This window comes from Dermacentor andersoni, chromosome 2 (assembly GCF_023375885.2).
Source record: "Dermacentor andersoni chromosome 2, qqDerAnde1_hic_scaffold, whole genome shotgun sequence".
Taxonomy (NCBI): domain Eukaryota; kingdom Metazoa; phylum Arthropoda; class Arachnida; order Ixodida; family Ixodidae; genus Dermacentor; species Dermacentor andersoni.
Window position 1 is genome coordinate 135816574 of NC_092815.1, and position 19511 is coordinate 135836084.

The following is a 19511-nucleotide window of genomic DNA, read 5'->3' on the forward strand; positions in this document are numbered from 1 at the left end:
GTGAGTCCTACCATTCTAGAACACTTCTGTTCACTCTTGCAAAGTCCTGCTGCTGCGTGAAATGCCAGAAAAGAATCTTTTGTTTGTTTATAAGTACCAATTTATAAGTAACAACTTACATTTCTCAGTATTATTAGGTAATAACGACATGCTTTAGCTGCTCTTACCAACAATATTAGTTTCCACAGCATGCCCTGTATGTTTCTAAGAACTACTGTACTGGTCATCTCCTCCTGTTTGCCGCCTATTTCAATATAAGAACCTTGTTGCTCTCCTGTGGTGGAACCTGCATTAATCTCAAACGTGACAATTCAGTGACCTGCAAAAGTGTTGAAAGTTCTCTTGGTGGCACATTTAGAAGCAACTGCAGTCATAATTTCCCGCTGATCTTTCTTTTTTTTCTTTTTTAGTACTCTACATCAGTTTTTCCCTTCAGGCATAGAAAACTTTGCAGTTATTTAATTTTTATAGCAACTTCTGACTTCCTTTTCCTTTTAGGCGAGCCTTCTCATACTTTGCCAAGTTTGCCGAGTCCGTGACAGACCCAGCAGGAGCAACTGCTCTCCTGCGACTTCTGGGCACAGTTGCTGACCGTGCTCAGATGTACTCACTGGAACAGCGTGGCATTCGTGATGTCGCCGAGGGCTTCCTTCGGCGCAACTGGCTCTGTCGTGTCGGCTCATCAAATGTGCCACAAAGGCCGCAGGGTGCCCATTTCAACGAGTGCCTTCAGGTTATGCTTAGGTCTGTTGTCATTCATTGCCTTACTTTGTTTTCGCCAGTTTTCTTGCTTTAAATGATGCACCAACTCAGGAGAGTTGGAAAGTGTGCCACTGAAGAAAGAAAGATATTTGGGATGCAGCAATGGTCTCCAGGAGAATAGAAGCCAATTCAATCAATTAAGTAATGTTTAAGTCACTCCTCTAATTGAGAATTAGAACTTCAGCTTGTTCAGTGTCTAGCCATGTCCTCTTAGTTCTGTCTCCACCGGATTGCTTGCTTATATATATATATATATATATATATATATATATATATATATATATATATATAAATTTTTTCCATCATAACACTTTTAGCTTGACGTATTATGGAGTTTGCACTAAGCTTTCAATTTTCTCCATATATTGTGATGTCTGCTGTTATAATGTTGGAACACTTGCCTGACTTCTCGAAGTCCAGAGGTCAATTTTGTTATTGCAGAACTAACATAGATGCTTGACACGACTGAATGAAATAGGAAATAGACAGTAAGCATTCAGAAGATGAACACAATAGCACTTTGTTTAGGTTTTCTTTGCTTACCTTGCACAAATCTCAACCTCTCTGATGGGAACTTCCGTACTTCTAACCTTTTGTCGTACTTGTGGCCCCCATACTTCTTTTAATGCTGACTTCACTTTTTTTTTTCTTTACGACGCAGCACATTCCTGTCGGAGTCTGAGTGTGTACTTCAGAGCCTACATCAACTTGTGACTGACTGCCTGCCCAGTATTCTGGACGAATCACCGCCAGCTGAGCAGGAGGAAGAGCAGTCAAAGCAGTTTCCAACACTCGACAAGTAAGGCACCACTGCCATTTACTGGCGCTGCGGTTGGAATGCTGTGTACTTCGCTCAGATGAGTAGATATTAAACAGAACACACTGACTCAGGAATGCAACAGGGTAAGCTTAAAGGCCAACTGCAGTTAAATTTAACTTTTGCAGAATTTGTTGTAAATAAGTTGTCTGTACTGTTGAAGCAATCCTGGCAAAGCTGCAGAGAAGGTAATTGCCTAATGTTATTGACAACTTTTAAATATAGTACATTAGCCAAAGATGCATGCACCTGGCTGACAGCAGGTGTGACACAAATCCCACAAGATTTTCAGCACTCTGCAGGTGCCGCCTGATCTCGGAGGTTGTGTCATGGAGCTGCAAGGATTTTCAATTTTCTTGTTTCTGCATAATTTCTGGCGAGCGCTGATGGCAACATTTATTTTTATCAGCTTCAGTATCAAAAATGTATATTTTTGCTAGGTTTTCATAAGGCATTCATTCGTATTTTGAAATGTAAAATTTTGCCCAAAGGCTGCCTTATATCTATACTATCTGCAACGAGGCTTTCTATATGGTAAAAAATTTCATTGCAGAGCCCCTTTAAAGGAATACTAAAGGCAAGTATCAAGTTGAGCTAAAGTGACAGGTTGGTGTTCTAGAATCTCTAAGGCATCAATATTATCGCAAACAGAGCCTTAATAGAGAAATTCAGGTAAATGCAGGACATGGTTAGAGACTCCCCTGGGACATTCAAGCACTTGCCCGATGACGAAAGCACTCTTAAGTTAAATTCTGTCACTAGTACTCAACCATTCGTTGGAAAAAACATCCTTGTATTGTATTATAAGACTAAATAAAATGCTACGTGTCTAGTTCTATTTCATTTTTTTAGAAAAAAAGAACTAATTGAAATTACCCATAGACAACGACGTGGGAGGTTGGAGGGTTTCATTTTTGCTTGAAAGCACCGCCCATGCTTTCGGGTTTCACTGGTTTCGTTATTGCGTAGTGCTGCGCTGGTTTTGCTGGCTCACGAAACTCGCACAAACTGCAAGTACTAGAGAATTCAACTTCCATGTGATGTCGCAGGATGCCCGAATGGTCTATGCCACTTGACCAAGAAACAGCTGCAGCGGCGAATCCACCGCTCTGTCTTGGCTTGGTACTGTCGTTTGTCAGGCGCCAATTGCTCACCGAAGGCAGCAAAGGGTGGTGATGGCATAGGCAACGTCACCACTCCACCGGTTGGGTGGCGGGAGGTTTAAGTTTCGAAAAAGGCATTCGGACTCTTCAGATGCAATTTGCTCGTAAACTAAGTCTTTTCTTGGCACGAAACAAGTGTTGCAAGGTGTCTGGAATTGTATTTAAACAATCCAGGTCAACTTAGTATTTGCCTTTAGTGTTCCTTTAAAGGGGCCCTGCAACCATTTTATATCCACCAAGTTCTGCATCACAATGAATTTCTTGTGTTATCCTGAAGTGGATGTCAATATAGACGCGGCCATACAGAAGTTACTGAATTCCCGAACTCAGTATAAAAGCAAACGACAGAAAGAGGCATACCCTTTTGTATTTTGCTCACCCAGCGAGGACTTATGCTGCTTCCAATCAAAATGTGGCATATATCCTGCGCTACAAGGAGTTTTCTTCTCCTTGTGGCCTTCCCTTCATAGCTTTGCTTGATATGTGCTGCCATCTATAGTTGTCATGCAGAGTAAATATTATAAATAGCTATCGGATGCTTGTCAAAAATATAAAGAAGTAACCTTATACACTGCTCATAAGTGTAGGCTATGTTCAAATGCTTATTTTTGTGTTGTATTTTGAGTGTAGAATGTTGGACAGTGCACCTAGTGTCATTGCAAACTAAATTAATTTGTATTGCAGAAATTTGTTACTTCTTTCTAGCTGTAAGAATCACAGGACATGTTCTTATTTTTAAAGTCGTCATTGCATGTATAGCATGAACACACAATATATTCTTTATGCCGAACTTTGCAAAATGAACAGCATAAGCCTTTGCGTCCCATCCACTGCCAAAAATTGTTTATTTATAACGCTGCAGTCGATGGGGAAACTGATTTCAAAAGCAAATTAAAATATCAAATACTCTGATTTTGGCGTTTTCACTGGCACTAGAGGCATTACGAGGTCCTTTAGTAAGCAAATGTGCAGTTAAAAACAACATGCATAATTTGGGGGTCATACAGAACTGCTGGATAAGTGGAAAGAGGCCTCCAATCTTGGTCGGCCGTCGGTAGTAATAATTATTGCTTGTTTCAGTTAATTGAACCATTCCTTTTGTGAAGTGGAGCTGAAACTCCCATGGCTTGCACCAGCTGGTATACTGCATATAAAACAGAAGCACTTTGGCAACCTTTTGAGAAAGTAATGCTGTGATAGTTCAAGGGTGCCCTATATCTTAGACGGTTGCCCTACCGCTACATCAGTCAACAGCTTTGTGGCATTCACATTGCTAAGCTTATGTGTGTTCATTTCTGGGTTTTGTGTTGTGGTGGAAAATGAAAGGGGCAAAAACACGACATTTCACATTTTATGCTAATAATGGGTGCTATCAGCATAGTCAGTCTCTGAAGGTGCAAATCGTGATCACAAGAAAAGGTAAGAGTATTAATGACAATGATGTCGGCAGTAATAATACTATTCATAACATTTGCAAAATTTTGGAGCAATTTTGCAAGCATGAATACGTACCTTGTGTAAAACAAGCTGCAAAAACTGAAGCATAGCACAGTTAAGTTCTTTTTAGAGCGCAGCTCTTAGGCGCCCATTCCTGGGTTGGGCGTCGGCGTCCCTCGGCGTAACCACGCAAACGCGCTTGTGCCACTGCTAGCGCTGTCAGCATCCCTCGGCATAACCGCGTGAATGCGCTCCTGCCACTTCTTGTGCCACTGCTCGTGCATTCGCCATCGTCTTCTTTAAAGGGCTCCTCACCAAGCCCCATAGCAAATTTTGGTTATACTCTGAAAGTTGTTATGTGTCCTCTAGGGAGTGTTCTGCCGCAAAATTTTTCAAATCGGCTCATTAATAGCCGAGATATAAATATTCCAGTGCCACGAACCCATGATTTTAGGAGGCGAGACACTCGCTCCACTCGCCCCGTCTAGCCTTCGCAAGCGAAATTACTTCTCTGCGTTCTCCCATACCAGACCTTGAGGATCGCGTGATGATCGCGTGCCCCGCCTTTATTAGTTTTTTTTCTCTGCTGTGCACGAGCTGTTGTGATTGTCTGGTTTCGCGCAGCGCACGATTTTGCGCACTGTGCACAAGGACAATTGACTAGCAGTATAATTCAATGCTACACGAATACTGAGGCAGAACAAGCGGATCGCAGAGCATGATCACGCGCTGGAACACGGTAGAAAATGGCATAGTTTCGGTACCTGCACACGTGACTACACGACTGTGCAAACAAGCAGACGAAGCGGACGTACATCTTTCTTGCTTCGGTATGAAGTAAAACAAAAAACACGCAAACATTCTGTTTGTGTGTTTTATTATTTCTTGGAACTTCAATTCGTCAATTCAAGCAACAGATCACGCAGATAACAGATGTTCTCTTGAATAATTCTTTAAGTCACGTGTCACCACACTGCAGACCCAAGTACGTAGGCGTAGCGGCCGCGAGGAGAAGGGAAAACAGCATTCGGATTGAAATTTCAGACCTTTCTGCAGCGGGTAGCAATGTAATTCTTTGCAAACACGATCGTTGAGGCGCGCATTGTATGCTCTGCGCTTGTCAGCTCAAAATGGCCAGACCTGGTGAAGGGCCCTTTAGCAGCTGGCCACTCATGCCAGCGTTCCCATACTGCCCCTCCCTCTGCGAAGGCACTAATGGCACTGGCCCACTGCCAGTCGGTGCGGTGATTTTGGTCTCAAATTCTTAGGCTCAATTGCAAAATGAAAACACGTATAGAGCTAGCTGCGCTCAAATTTTGCACTAGGGAGTATCGTAATCCTTGGACACTTTTTTTCTTTTTCCACCGCAATATCACTTGACACATGAAATAATGCGGTATTAAAATGTCTTTGTATCCTTCACTTAAGTGAAGCTTCGAATAGACGTAGCGCTTTTCCTTTTCTTTTCATGTTCTGTTTAGCTGCGTCTAGAGCATGTACTGGTGTAATCAGCTGTGCAGTGTCAGTGCACACTTAATGTTGTGCGCTGTGATTCAGAATCTTAATTCTTGTGCTTTACAACTGTCTTGTGGCTGTGCCATCTCACGTGTGCAGCAACTTCTGGAAGCTGGATTTATTTACATTCTAAGTACTCGGGAATCGCAGTACATTTCTTGCATCTGCTACGCATGACCACACAACGTGCATTTTAATTCATGCTGCATCACCAAGCTGAGAGGAAACTTAGCTTTTCCTTGTCCTCATTGTTCTGAAAATTACCGTGAACAGCTGCAGTTTGTTCAAGTGTCTAATAATGTAGTGCCAGCAATACTTGAAGTCAGCATCACTCACGGCACCTACCATTAAGAAAAAATATAAGCTGCTTGAAATCTTAATATATAGCAAGCACAAGTTTTCCTTCTTTTATGTATATGTGAACTTTCTTCGATAAAGGTTTTTCTAAGGTTCTCCAGAGCTCTCATATGAGATACTACAGTAAGCACCCAGAGAAGCTTTGTCAGGTTTGGATCGCCAATCGTCAGTGTATAATGGCCCATTGCTGTGGAAGTGCTTTACGAATAACCTTTCCTTTTGTTCCTCAGGTCTACTCTCAATGTCTACTACAAGACAATGTTCTCCAACCTGGCTGATGGTGTCCAAAGCCTCTCTGTAAAATTGGCCACGAACCAAGAGGTATGGGTGCTCATTCAAGAAAACCTTTTGGCTTCTACACTACAAAGATGGAGATTAAATTTAAAGTGAGTGCCTGCTTTGTTTTGTTTTGTTCTAGGAAAAGGTAAAGCAGCTTGAGAAGTGGACCCTAGCTGTCGAGATCTTTCACAAGCTAGTGGAGGTCATAAAGGTCAGCGCTGTTATACATTATGTGCATGTTTCGTGGCTGCTTAGTGGTTGTGGTGTTGCGCTGCTAAGCACGAGGTCGCAGGGTCAAATACCGGTCACTATGACCGCATTTCGATGAGGACGAAATGCGAAAGCGCCTGTGTGCTGTGCATTGGGTGCACATTAAAGATCCACAGGCTGTCAAAATTAATCCGTATTTCCCCACTACGGCATGCCTCATATTCAGATCATGGTTTTGGCACGTAAAGCCCTGTAATTAAAGTACATAACTGCATAACGTTTCTTCTCATCTTTCGCCGCACTTAGTCAGATGTTCAAGATCTGTTTCAGTTATTCTAAGATTAAATTAAAGGGTGGCCATGGTGAATGCATTCCGATAGGGGCAAGCACAAGAATGACAATGTATACTTAGATTTAGGCGGACTATAAAAAAAAAAAACCTAGGTGGCCAAAGTTAATCCTGAGCTATTCACTACTGCATGCATGTTGCCAATGAAGAATGCTTAGTCAGTGAAATGGGTTGTGAATTCTAGTTAATTAGTGATCTCATCGGATGTTATGCAAATTATGATACCCACTGCTACAAATTATGTTTTGACAGAAAAAGTATCTTCATCTCTACTGCATGGTTTTTAAGAGTTGGTCTTCACCAAGACACCTGTTATGAAAAGGCATTACGCAGTCTATTATATAGGTCCTTGTAGACCACGTAAATGAAAATTAAATTGTGATTGTGATCACGTGCCATGCCTATCTATCTGTTTGTTAGCATGAGAAATTACAGAATGATTGTGTTCCTCTTTGTCTCATGGATCCTGCTGTTGCATTCAGACAATATAGGGTTGAAGATTTCTTTAGGAGAGTTGCTCACTTTGCTTCTGCTCTACTGTTTCAGAAATTATCAGTGCGAAAGAACATGGCTGTTTGTTTGAAGGTAAGCACTCTTTCTTTATGTTGGCACTAAGCATGTGCACATGAAATGTACCTGGAATTGGAAGTGAGCTTGTGAAAATGCAGACAATCCGCCATGCAGTGAGTTCGGCATTGGCGTGACTCAGAGACCTCCCTTGCTTGCCACTTTAGTCTGGCTTGCATTTATGGGTTCCAACATATGCCTTGAGTGTGAAATCCATTTTAGATTATCAGGATGACTAGGTGTTCCATGATCTATGCCAATGAACTATTAGTCTTTAACCTTTCGATTGCCAAATGTTTTTTTTTAACTGCTCCTCAGCCCCTGCCAAGATTTTTTTTGAAGTTCGTTTAATTACATTTTGTGCCGGATAAAAGCTATTTTTTGTCATTGCTTTCTTCCATTTAAGCATCTGTGAACAGATTATAAGTTCCTTACTTTCCCAAAGCCCACACGCATGGACTTGCCACATTGGCTATGGCTGTAGCTGCCCGTCTGATCCTTGGCCCTGGCTGTCGTTTCTTCTCATTGTTCTTCTTTTCTTTCACATATTGGTTCAGTGGACATTTCATACTACATAGAAACTGATTGTTCATCGTCGGTTTCTTCTGATTCATAAATCATCAACAGTTCATAAGTTTCTTTGCCTGTCAGGGTGCAGACGAAATTGCCACAATGGTTCACCATGGCTGCCCTGCTGAGACAGAGCGACAGAACACTAAGGCGTTTGCTCAACCTGCAGTCAGAAATTGAACTTACAAAAAATGATATGTTTAGATGACCTCTTCATAGATAGCAGAACCGGTACGCATTGTTCTTTTTTTGCAACAATTGCTTCTAGAGAGACAGGCAGATCGCTGTGAACTGAAAACGACTGTACTCGGGAGTAGCAGGGGCTGAGTGAGGGTGGGGGCCCTAGTGGCAGTGAAAGGTTTAGCCTCCAAGCCTCTGCAGAAACCCATTATGGTGCAGAGTCAGTTGTCGAATTTGTCACCTCTAGCTCATGACACACTGTCACATTTAAGACTGTGTTCGACCACTCAGTGGAACAGCACGAAATTAAAGACTTGTGTGCTCTGGAGGTACCGCAGCTACATTTATTGTATGCTTAGTATAAGACGAGAGCAATGAAGGACTTGTCACCCCAGTTTTGGAGTCGAGAAGGTTCTCTCATGTGACAGCTACTAGTCGTCATCCTTGTTCCCGCCCCAGCATTGGCCTGTGGTTACACAACTATAACAGCATGCTTGGAATTCAGAATTGTGCTGTATGATTGTGTAGTGCAGTCGACTTCCATCAATTTGACCCTGACGAGACGAGCGAAACTGATCGAATTAAATTGTGGGTCGAATTAAACAAGATGCAGAAGAAATGCCAGAATGCACCACTAATTCATTCGGCAGTATTTGCCTTACCTTTACATGGCCCCAAATCAAACGCACGCCCTCTTTCTAACTGTTCAAAGTAGAAAACTAATGTAGAAATTACATAGAGCGCCTAAACAAAGTAGAAATCTAATGCACACCCAATTCTTTAGCGAGAAAATGGGCGAGGGTCTTTAATATGTGGTGCACATTGGTGGCCGGTTTCCTAAAGTCAGCCTTACCGCAGTACAGTAGTGTTATACGGTAAAGTATATGAACGTCACAAAGGCAATTTTGGTTTCGTGTCTGATTGCGCCATGAAGGGCAATTTCCGGCCCAAATTTCTTGAACAAAAGAGAGAAAGGTGCACCTTAAAGTCGGGTAGATACCGTGCTCAGACCTTGTGAGCTAAAGTTATTGCTTGAAAATCCTCCTAGGGCAGGCCGAAAATAGCCGTTTTCGACGGGAGATGATGTGTGTTTACCACTTTCACTGTCCCCTAAGCTCTGTCAAGGCAGATGCTGCCACTAAAGGAGTCGCTACTGGGGTCACCATAGGGTGTGTGCGTGTGTGCGTTCTGACTGGTCAAGTTTGAGCTTTCCGGCGAAGACCAGCTTTAGGGTCGAAATAGTAAAAGTTAGGACCCATAGAGATGCATGGCGCAGGCCAGTACCTTTGGTAGAGATCGGATTAACCGAAAACCGAATTAACAGAACTCTGCTGTATTAACATTTCTACCACACTGAGTAGACCGAAAGGTCAAATTCTTAAATTCCCAGTTAGATAGTTTTAGAGGGCACTGCAGGACTTTTTGAACATGGTAAGAGAATGTTTATGATCTGTAGACAATGTCGCCATTAACATGAGAGCTAAATATGCCGCTGAATGCAGCAGGGAGCCCACACTCTCGGATAGAAGATTGCACTCTCTATCTCTCATACGGCTTTTGAGGCCCCCTCTATCACGCCCCATCTATGGCGTCACAGGCCTGTACAAGAGCCCATGGGCACCAGCCATTGTGTGATCATTCGTGACCAGCAGTTACTGCTGAACAGAATCTTGCACACACTTGCACATCTCTCCAAAATTTTAGCATACAGGGAAGTAGGGGTTGTTTGTGTCTCATCTGTTCTGTCACAACTCCTTTGTTGCTGTCAGGCACCTTTGCTGGTGCCAACCATGAAGGACTGCCATAAAGGCATTGCAGAAAGAAGAAAAGGTCAGAAAAGGACCAATACACAGGGAATCACTATTGGCACTGCTGCAGCGGAGCGGAAACATTGTGTTGAGGAGGAATGGAAAAAGTAAACATTGCACTCTTAATACTTCACTTATTTTTAGATTGTTTTAAAAGATTTCTGCAGAAGCACATTCACTGAAAGGCACTCACTGAAACAGCCTGGAGTGAGTGTGTGCTTTGCAAGGTGTTTTCAGTTTTGAAGAAAAGGTCTTGCAGGGTTCCTTTAAAGTTAATCCTTACTCGCACTGTTTGTTTGCCAACAGTTTGGACGCCAGTTCTTGGATTCCTTCTTGCGGAATGGCATGCCTTTGCTTGACTCGCTCTTCAAGTCCCATCCCGCTGAAGTTCAGGCTCTTCTCAAGAACCTCCAGCAGAGCACTCGGTACCTCCAGCACATCTGTAGCCACTCGAAGGTAAAGAGGTTGTGCACCGTTTGGCTTGGGAATGCACCTGTGTCATGCAAGAAAGACGGGGCATGTGCAGTTTGTTCCGGTGCTGGCCATGCCAGGCTGAGACACAGTGTGTTGGGCGCCTAGGGCGGTATTCTTGAACAATCACTTTTAAAGGTATGGCCACTTTAGGGAGATTTCATGTGGTTCAGCAGTGGACACGTTGGTGTCTATGGGTGACACCGTTCATGGAGCTGTGCCATTACGGTGTGCATCATCATCATCATCAGCCTGGTTACGCCCACTGCAGGGCAAAGACCTCTCCCATACTTCTCCAACTACCCCGGTCATGTACTAATTGTGGCCATGTTGTCCCTGCAAACTTCTTAATCTCATCCGCCCACCTGACTTTCTGCCGCCCTCTGCTACGCTTCCCTTCCCTTGGAATCCAGTCCGTAGCCCTTAATGACCATCGGTTATCTTCCCTCCTCATTACATGTCCTGCCCATGCCCATTTCTTTTTCTTGATTTCAACTAAAATATCATTAACTCGCGTTTGTTCCCTCACCCAATCTGCTCTTTTCTTATCCCTTAACGTTACACCTATCATTATTCTTTCCATAGCTCGTTGCGTCGTCTTCAATTTAAGCAGAACCCTTTTCGTAAGCCTCCAGGTTTCTGCCCCATACATGAGTACTGGTAAGACACAGCTGTTATACGTATACTTTTCTCTTGAGGGATAACGGCAACCTGCTGTTCATGATCTGAGAATGCCTGCCAAATGCACCCCAGCCCATTCTTATTCTTCTGAATATTTCAGTCTCATGATCCGGATCCGCAGTCACTACCTGTCCTAAGTAGATGTATTCCCTTACCACTTCCAGTGCCTCGCTACCTATCGTAAACTGCTGTTCTCTTCCGAGACTGTTAAACATTACTTTAGTTTTCTGCAGATTAATTTTTAGACCCACCCTTCGGCTTTGCCTCTCCAGGTCAGTGAGCATGCATTGCAGTTGGTCCCATGCATGGTGTGCCATGCACGGTGTGCATGGCACTGCACAAAAAATGTTGTTAGCCATATACACCGGTGCATTCAGTGCCAAGTCATGCTGAGTAGCAAGCCTTGCAGTACTATCACATCTTGTAAAGGTGCAGTGTGCTCAATTTTTCTTAATTTCAACACTTTCACTGTGTTTTTTAGAGGTGTAACATAAAATATATCTAAGCAGTAACAAAGGACAGGGTTACAGAGGCCCTTAGTGCAACAGAATTACATGAAACTACAGTCAGGTGGCTTCCTGTAAGACAGTTGCACCAAGTCTGAATGACCACTTTACCATGGCAATAGATAAAGTGTCGATGCCATAATGTGCTTTGTTTGAACATACATTGATTGTTTAAAAATAGTCGCTTTGTACGCCTTTTCTTGCTTGCAGCTAGTGAAAGATGTGGCACTGACAGGGCAAGTGCCCGCAGTGCGCAAGACGCTGGAGGGCTTCGTCTTTCGTGTCAAGGCCATGTTGACAGTGAACCACTGTCGGGAAGCCTTCTGGGTGGGGAACCTCAAGAACCGGGACCTGAAGGTAATGTGTGGCTGGGAATCCAGGCCAACTTCGTAAAGCTAAATTCTTTTCTAATGTTTGGGATAATTGCTCTTCAAAAGAATCTTTCACATTTTCATAATTCACCAGTGTGGGCCCTTGCCCTTGGGCCTGCGAATGAAAGTTCATTGTTCAAGGAACTGTACAAGGAGCGATGGAACGAAAAATGCTAGGCATATCGTTAAGAGACAGAAAGAGAGCAGTTTGGATCAGAGAGTAAACGGGTATAGCCGATATTATAATTGGCATTAAGAGAAAACAATAGAGCTGGACAGGTCATGTATCATGTAATGTGCAGGTTAAATAACCGTTGGACCATTAGAGTTTCAGAATGGGTACCTAGAGAAGGGAAGTGCAGTCGAGGATGGCAAAAGACTAGATGGGTCGATGAAATTAGGAAATTCACGGGCGCTAGTTGGAATTGGTTGGTGCAAAACAGGGGTAATTGCAGATCGCAGAGATACACCTTCATCCTGCAGTGAACATAAAATGGGCTGATGGTGGTGATGACAAATTATGACAGGCATGGAAGAAAAGAATGCAGGGCATACAACTGTATCTGCAACTACACTATGTATTCAGCACCTCAATATAGCTAAGTGTGTTTGTACACAATTTCAATATAATGAAATTTCAGTAGCACTCTGAAGGGATACCGAGACAATGGATGGAAACTTCTGTGGACATAGTCAAACGGTGTAATTGCAAGTGGCTGCTTGCAAACGCATGACAAATCTCGCGCCGTGCGAGCAAGATCTACCACTAAAGCATAGCAGTGTCATGTTCTGTATAAAGTCTAAGTGTAATAAGATCCTATTGTGCCCAGTGCGCTTTGGGTGCAAGTGAAAGCGTGCGAGGATGAGCTGAGAGGGGTGGTAGCTTGATGAGCACAGTTTTCTGATGTGAGCAAGGGGAAAAGGAGAAGGGGTTGCGATCACGCGATCAAGCGCACGAGAGAGTGGTGGGGGGGGTAAGGAAGTGGCAGGCAAGTTGGCACACATGTCCTTTTTAGCACGGCCATAGCTACACATGGCTGTCACCACAACTGAGCGCATACCCAGTTATCGCTGTGTTTTAGAGGTAACCTGCTGCACGTGCAAAGAGTGGGCGAGCCGAGATGGCATGGCGTCATGTGCACTTCCCGTGCATTTACTGCTGGAGGTTGCATAATCTTGAGTTCGGAGACAACGTTATAGTAAGAGGCAGATTAAAAATTAGCTCCCCACTGCTGGCGCTTTTCATAATGGCATCGACCCACTACGAGCGGCACTATTAGCCGCAGAGGTGGAGTGGACTCAAAAGCATGGCTGGCTTCGCTTCGTACCGCCTATGTGAAGATATCGTCAACACGGCATGAAAATGCAACTTTTGTTGCCGACTCTCAAATTCAACAAATTCATTTTTTTGTCATTGAAATTTGCTTTTTCAAGTTTTTTAATAATTCAGGAAAATTTGTGGCCTCTTCCGCGTAAAAGAAATCTATCAGTGACTGTGCTTATTTGCATAAAAGGTAGAATTTTAATGTGACAGAATTTCAATATTCTAAATTTTGAAATTTCGATACTTGTGTGAAACTCAACATTATAGAACCTCCAGTACTAAACACACGTGAAGACCGTGCGCATGATTCCGCGGCATGTCGGCAAATCCACTCTTTACACATGCAGGAGATAACCTCAAAACAGGGCGGATAGGCTACATACGCACTTAGCAGCGCTGACAGCCGTGCTAGAAAGAAAGATGCACACCAACCTGCCCCCACTCCCTCATCACCTCACGTGCACTTCATTGCGTTAGCATGAGATCACTTACCTCCCCTTTCCCTTTGCTCCCGTAGAAGGTCGGCACTCGTCAAGCCACCAACCTTCTCAGCTTGCCCTCACATGCTTTCACTCGCACCCAAAGCACACATTGGGCAGGATGCGATAGGATCTTATTGCCCTTGGACTTTACACAGAATGTAACGCTGCTCTCCTTCCACTGTCACTCATGGCCACGCAGTGCACATTTTAAGAGGCACGTTTGAAAGCACCCATTTGTAATTCAACCATTTGATCATCTGCATTCGAGGAGGTTTCCATTTATTCTCACGGTGTTCCTTCGCAGCGGCAGTGTGTTCCTTTGCAGTGGCAGTGAAAATTTTTGTATATTGAAATTCTGTATAAACACACTTCGTTATATTGAGGTTATAAATATGTGTTCTCTAGATAAGAACTTATAAAACGGTAAATGCTTCATTACACCGAGGCTTAACTGTACAAAAAAAAATTTTTTAGTGTGTTTAAGTGGTCTAGTTTTGTAAGCACTCTATTCCATGGCTTGCGCAGGGTGAGGAGATTTTGACACAATCAGTACGTGAGGACGCAGATGAAGAAATGGCACCTGCAGATGATGCCGAAGATGGCAACGATTCGGTGAGGCCCCGAGTTGTGAACTTAGAGTTCTAGCCTAGATGTTTGAACTCGCATCTCAATGTCTTGTACTTAACTGTTCAAATTGTATTGTTCGTTTAGGATGCCTCCCACAACAGCGAAGAAAATGCAGCCGAAGCACCTATGGAACCAGAAGTCAGTGAAGAATTTTAATAAGCTGTGCCTGTGATAAATTGACCAGCTTGCTTTTTTATGTTTGTTTTGCCTACAAGTTATTGTAACATATCTTTGTTTATGGGGGGGGGGGAGGGCTCCATTGTGCTGGTAAGTGATGTTTCTCAGTTTAAGTTTTGACAAAGCTGCTTGAAACTCAGTGTGGCTATTTTTATTGTACATTGATAAAAGAATTGGACCATTTTGTAATAAAATTTCTTAATACACCCATCTCAGATTCTTGATACATTTCTTCAATCTAGCTGTCAGTGGTGCCACAAGTTCCCCAGAAGTTAAGGCCTGTGGTAAATTCTGGAAATAGGCCTTAAAGGTTTCTTCTGAAGAGGAGCGATTTAGAAAGGCTGCCTTTATATTCACACACATACATTGTTTATAATTTGTTCATTCACGTTTTTTCGGGGACCACTTTTCAAGTGCTAACAACTTAAGCTATCTTTAAGTGCCAAGGCACACCTACATAAATCAAAACTTCCTCATATGTTTTCATTGGTTCTATCTGTTGCCGCCGAACCTTGTGTAAGCAGACTGTGTACACGCGGGATTTGGATAGCAATGCACTTTCTGGAATGCATGCAGGCACCAGATATTACACTGAAACCTTCTACGAGTCATTCATATATCAATAGCTGACACGCTTGACCCGTAGATCAGATTTCGATAATCCACATGTGTGCTCACGGCTATCATTGTTACGACTGTTACTTGTTTTGCTGGGCACAGGTTCGTTCACCTAATAAACAGTTAGTTTCCGTGACTTGCATTGTGTCGCTGTGGTTGTTCGCAGTCACTACAACATGACATAGTTATTCACTGTCACTACAATGCGATATTTTGATTGAGTTAAGTGGAAGCTTTAGCTTGGGCCCAACTGCGTTGCGGCCTATACAAATACATGTAAAATGCAGAAACACTTTTCTGAAATGACCACTTGGATGATTTGAATGAAATTTGTTACATGTGAAAGAAAGTAAATTCTAGTGACTGTTGGAAGTAGACTTTTGATTTAAGGGCAGATTTTTTGAAAGGAAGTTTCAAAAATTTTCAAGTCTGAAAGAAATAAAAGCACTAAGTTTACAAATTTGTAGCTCTGTACCAAGAACAGTTATCATAGTTCTGTAAACTGCCTCTGTTAGAGCATTCAAAGCAAACAAATTTAAGGCATCAATTTACATCTTACATGAATTCGTTAAAATGTTCACAAGGGTTTTGCAGGAGACGTACTGCCTTATTGGCAGTCTAATTCAGAGCCCTGTATAATACATCGAATTTGTCTGCCTTAGATGTACTATTAGATGCAATTTGCATAACTGTGGTATCGTTTTTCATTGTTGAGTTAGAGTGGTAAACTTGATCGTTTCGCTTTCTGAAAATTGGCAATATTCAACAATTCATGGCCTAAATCAAATATTTGCTACCAACAGTCACTAGATTTTATCATTTTCTTTTAAATGCAACAGACTTCAAATTTGGTGCTGGGGTTGCCGAGAGAAACTTTCTCCTTTCCTATGTATTTAAATATCTCCCGAGCTAAGACTTCCTCCTAAGAGGGAGTGGTGAGAGACAGGTTTATTACAGCCAGTGTTAGCTCTTGCTCATGCATGGAACTATGTCACTCATTATGCACCGAGGACTAAGCATGTAAACCGGCTGTTCTCGCACCATTGTTTACGCATTTGTATAATACGGATGGTGTAGTTAGCACCATAACTTCGCAGTGTGCATATAATCAGTAAAGTGGTAAAGAAAGCCGGACATAATGCATCACGACATTAGCACTCGAGTTTACACGAATATGATGCGTTTCTTTTTTTTTTTTTCAATTTTCTTTAAATAATTGCCCGCCTTCTAAAGACCTTTAAGGTATATTCGAATGCTCCGAATATAACGGGGAATTCTTTTCCCTCAATTTCGCTATTCAAAACGCGGTGTGCTTAGCCGCTGGACAACGAAGTATTGCTGGAAATCCAACTTTTCGTTGGCGGAAGATGCAGCATCGAGATCGCGCCGCGTTTCGACGCGTACGAGCCGTGCCGCACCGTCTGCGCAAGCGTACGTGTGGTGCGGGCTTAAGATCTGCGCTCTAAAAGCGTGATATGACACGCCCAACGAACCTTACGAACAAAGTCCAGTCGATGGCCGCGAGCGCTCGTCGCAACGCTGGCGTGACTACAAGCGCCGGCAGCTGAGAGCGTGCATGCTTGCTTCAAAGGGAATGTTCCGTGCGCGTGCTGCCCGTCACGTCTCCAAAACTTTGCACATCACGTGACTTCCAATACAAGGCGCGCGGGAAGGCAAGTGCGCATGAAGCCGCCAGCTTTCTGAACTCCATTTGCCCTTCGTCGGGTCGCCCGCTGGTCACGTGTCCTCTAAGCGCGGGCAAAAGTCTAGTAACGTTGGCGCGGGCAGCGATGCGCTCGCAAGTTCGGACAAGGTCACGTGACGTACCTAGTTGGAGCGCTCGGGGAGATGCTGCACCAGCATTTCTCGGCTTGCCTTCGCATGCTCGCTCTGCACTTGCCCGTAGCAGATCACTTGGCTTTCGGGCGGCTCATTCTCTTCGCACATGAGGACAACACGGCGGCGACGGCAAGAACGCGCCTCGAATGTCCGGATAATGGCTGTCGTAAAAAATGAAAGTTGTAACGAAACTCAGTGCCCTTACACTCTGCGAAGAAGGATGACCAGCGAAGCTGTGTATGTGAGCCCCCTTAATGGCCAATTCTACCTCCGTCGTCGGTCGGCCCGACATTGCACTATTTTCGGGATTTTTTTTTTTTTTTTTTTGCTACACGCGGACACGATAGAGAGGAAAGTAGCCCTTAACAGCTTCTCTGTAATATAGGAAGTGTACTCCAAAGCGGGACAGCTTGTAAAACATATATACTGATAATGGAAACCAACGTACGCTCGATAGTGGCGATATAATTAAATTCTGGTGAACCTCGCGAGTATCTGCCTCCTCTGTTGTTTATCAAGGCATTATACAGACACTTCTCATGAGCCGTTTGCCGATATTCACGTATCTGCAACCATAATAGCCAAAACGTCGGGCCGGAGGGCTGGCTCACGACATACGCGGGTCGGTTATTCGGCGAGCGAAGAGGCGAAAATATCTTTTTTTTTTTTTTTTGGACTGACGCATTCACTCTTTGTGATAATGAACGAGCTCGCCGAAATCAAGGTTTCAATGGGTTTTAAAACCACCAAAGTTCGACTATATTGTGCAACTTATTCTCGGGCCATGCATTGCACATATTTTGTCATTACGGTGTTATAATCGTTTCGCACCTGCGTTAAATATATACCGAGCGCGCGTTACATTTTTGTGTCTAATGAGTTTAATTCTGTAATTTCATCAGCGGCCCGGCAGTCAATCCTTGAAATTTGCCAGTGCGTGCCTGCGCGCGAGCGCGCGCGTGTGGAGCCGTAGGCGAAACCTTGATTTAGCAAGAGAGATGCAAATGAGAGAAAGGCAGGGAGATTAACCAGAGTTAAAGCCTCCGGTTTACTAATTGATTTAGCAAAAATATCCGTTGCACCAATAAGCATTTTGAAGTCTCGGTTGACTCAGTTTGCGGAGACTCTTGCCGGCGATTCGGTCTTGCACGGTTTATCCTGTCCCACAAAACAAAAAACCGATCCATCCGTACTCGAGGCTCACCCGACGTGGTCGAAAAGAGATCGAGATGTCTCTGCCTCGCGAGCATGGACTCTGGCGCCTCCGCGAGCAACCCTCTGGAACATCAAGCGTGTATCATTCATGAGTATAGTTCCATGGCCTCTCACGCAGCCCATGCTGGACCCTCTCCCCTCACCTCTCTCCCTTTGCGACCATCGTTTCGCTTTCTCGCGGTGTTTGCTGGCGCGATGACTGCTTAGAAAGTGAAGCAGCGCCTCCTTTGGGGAGCACCGCCGCGAGTATATACTCGTTCGTCGCGGATGCCTTCACAATGGCGGCTTTCGGACAAAAGAAAGGGGGCGGGGGGAGGGGGGTGCAAGCGTGACAGTCCGCTGCGCTTGGCGACGTCGAGATAGACGAAACCAGGAAGAGTGATGTGCGCGAGGCGCGCGCTCTGAGTGAAAGCTGGCAGCCGGATAGACACGAGGAAAAAAAAATGCGCGGAATGCTGTATATCAACGGTTGGCGGTGCGAGGCACTTGTGGGTAAACAGCCTGTTTCAAGTCGCGCAGCGGGTCACATCATACACATAGGAGTTGTTATACAAATGGAATGGGAGGAAGGCTCTACAAAAAAAAAAAAAAAAAAAAAAAAAAAAAATGAATGCTCACGACAAGTGTTTGCCTTTCTCCTTCGCGTCCTCCAGCTGTTCACCGTTAGGCATCAGCAGAAACAAATCACATCTTGTTGACACAAACGTTTGACTACCACTTTGGAAATTACAAAAAAAAAAAAAAAAGTGAGGAGAGGTAGGTGTTCTTCGCACCAGAGATAATGAAACGGCGAAGAGTAAGTGAAAATGCTGTAACGCGCTGCTTATACCACGCTACACATATATATATATATATATATATATATATATATATATATATATATATATATATATATATATATATATATATATATATATACACACACACTACATAAATTGAGGCAAATTAGTTATTTCTTGAATTTTGCGCCGCAACTTCAACGCGAGCGCGTTAGCGTGACGTCATGGATTTCAAAGCATTTTCCCGCCTTATTTATGCTGTTGGCAGGGGCGTAGAAGGGGGGTACACACCGCGCATGTGTGTGTGTGTGTGTGTGTGTGTGTGTGTGTGTGTGTGTGTCCCGCCCTGAAATTTTTGTACCTGGCATGAAACGATTTGCATACCTGCCTGCCACAACCACGTAAGA

General features: G+C 43.7%; 1 protein-coding gene across 1 annotated transcript in view; it reads left to right on the forward strand.

Annotated features, from left to right (window-relative positions):
* Positions 1–14863, forward strand: part of Fancd2 — an 82014-nt gene extending 67151 nt beyond the window's left edge. The window contains exons 29-37 of the mRNA XM_050187506.2: positions 499–744; positions 1424–1561; positions 6282–6372; positions 6470–6541; positions 7436–7474; positions 10321–10470; positions 11883–12029; positions 14375–14461; positions 14561–14863. Of these exons, the coding sequence (XP_050043463.2) occupies positions 499–744; positions 1424–1561; positions 6282–6372; positions 6470–6541; positions 7436–7474; positions 10321–10470; positions 11883–12029; positions 14375–14461; positions 14561–14632 (1042 nt within the window). The 3' untranslated portion in view covers positions 14633–14863. The remainder of the gene's footprint in view (positions 1–498; positions 745–1423; positions 1562–6281; positions 6373–6469; positions 6542–7435; positions 7475–10320; positions 10471–11882; positions 12030–14374; positions 14462–14560) is intronic.
* Positions 14864–19511: the final 4648 nt, after the last annotated feature.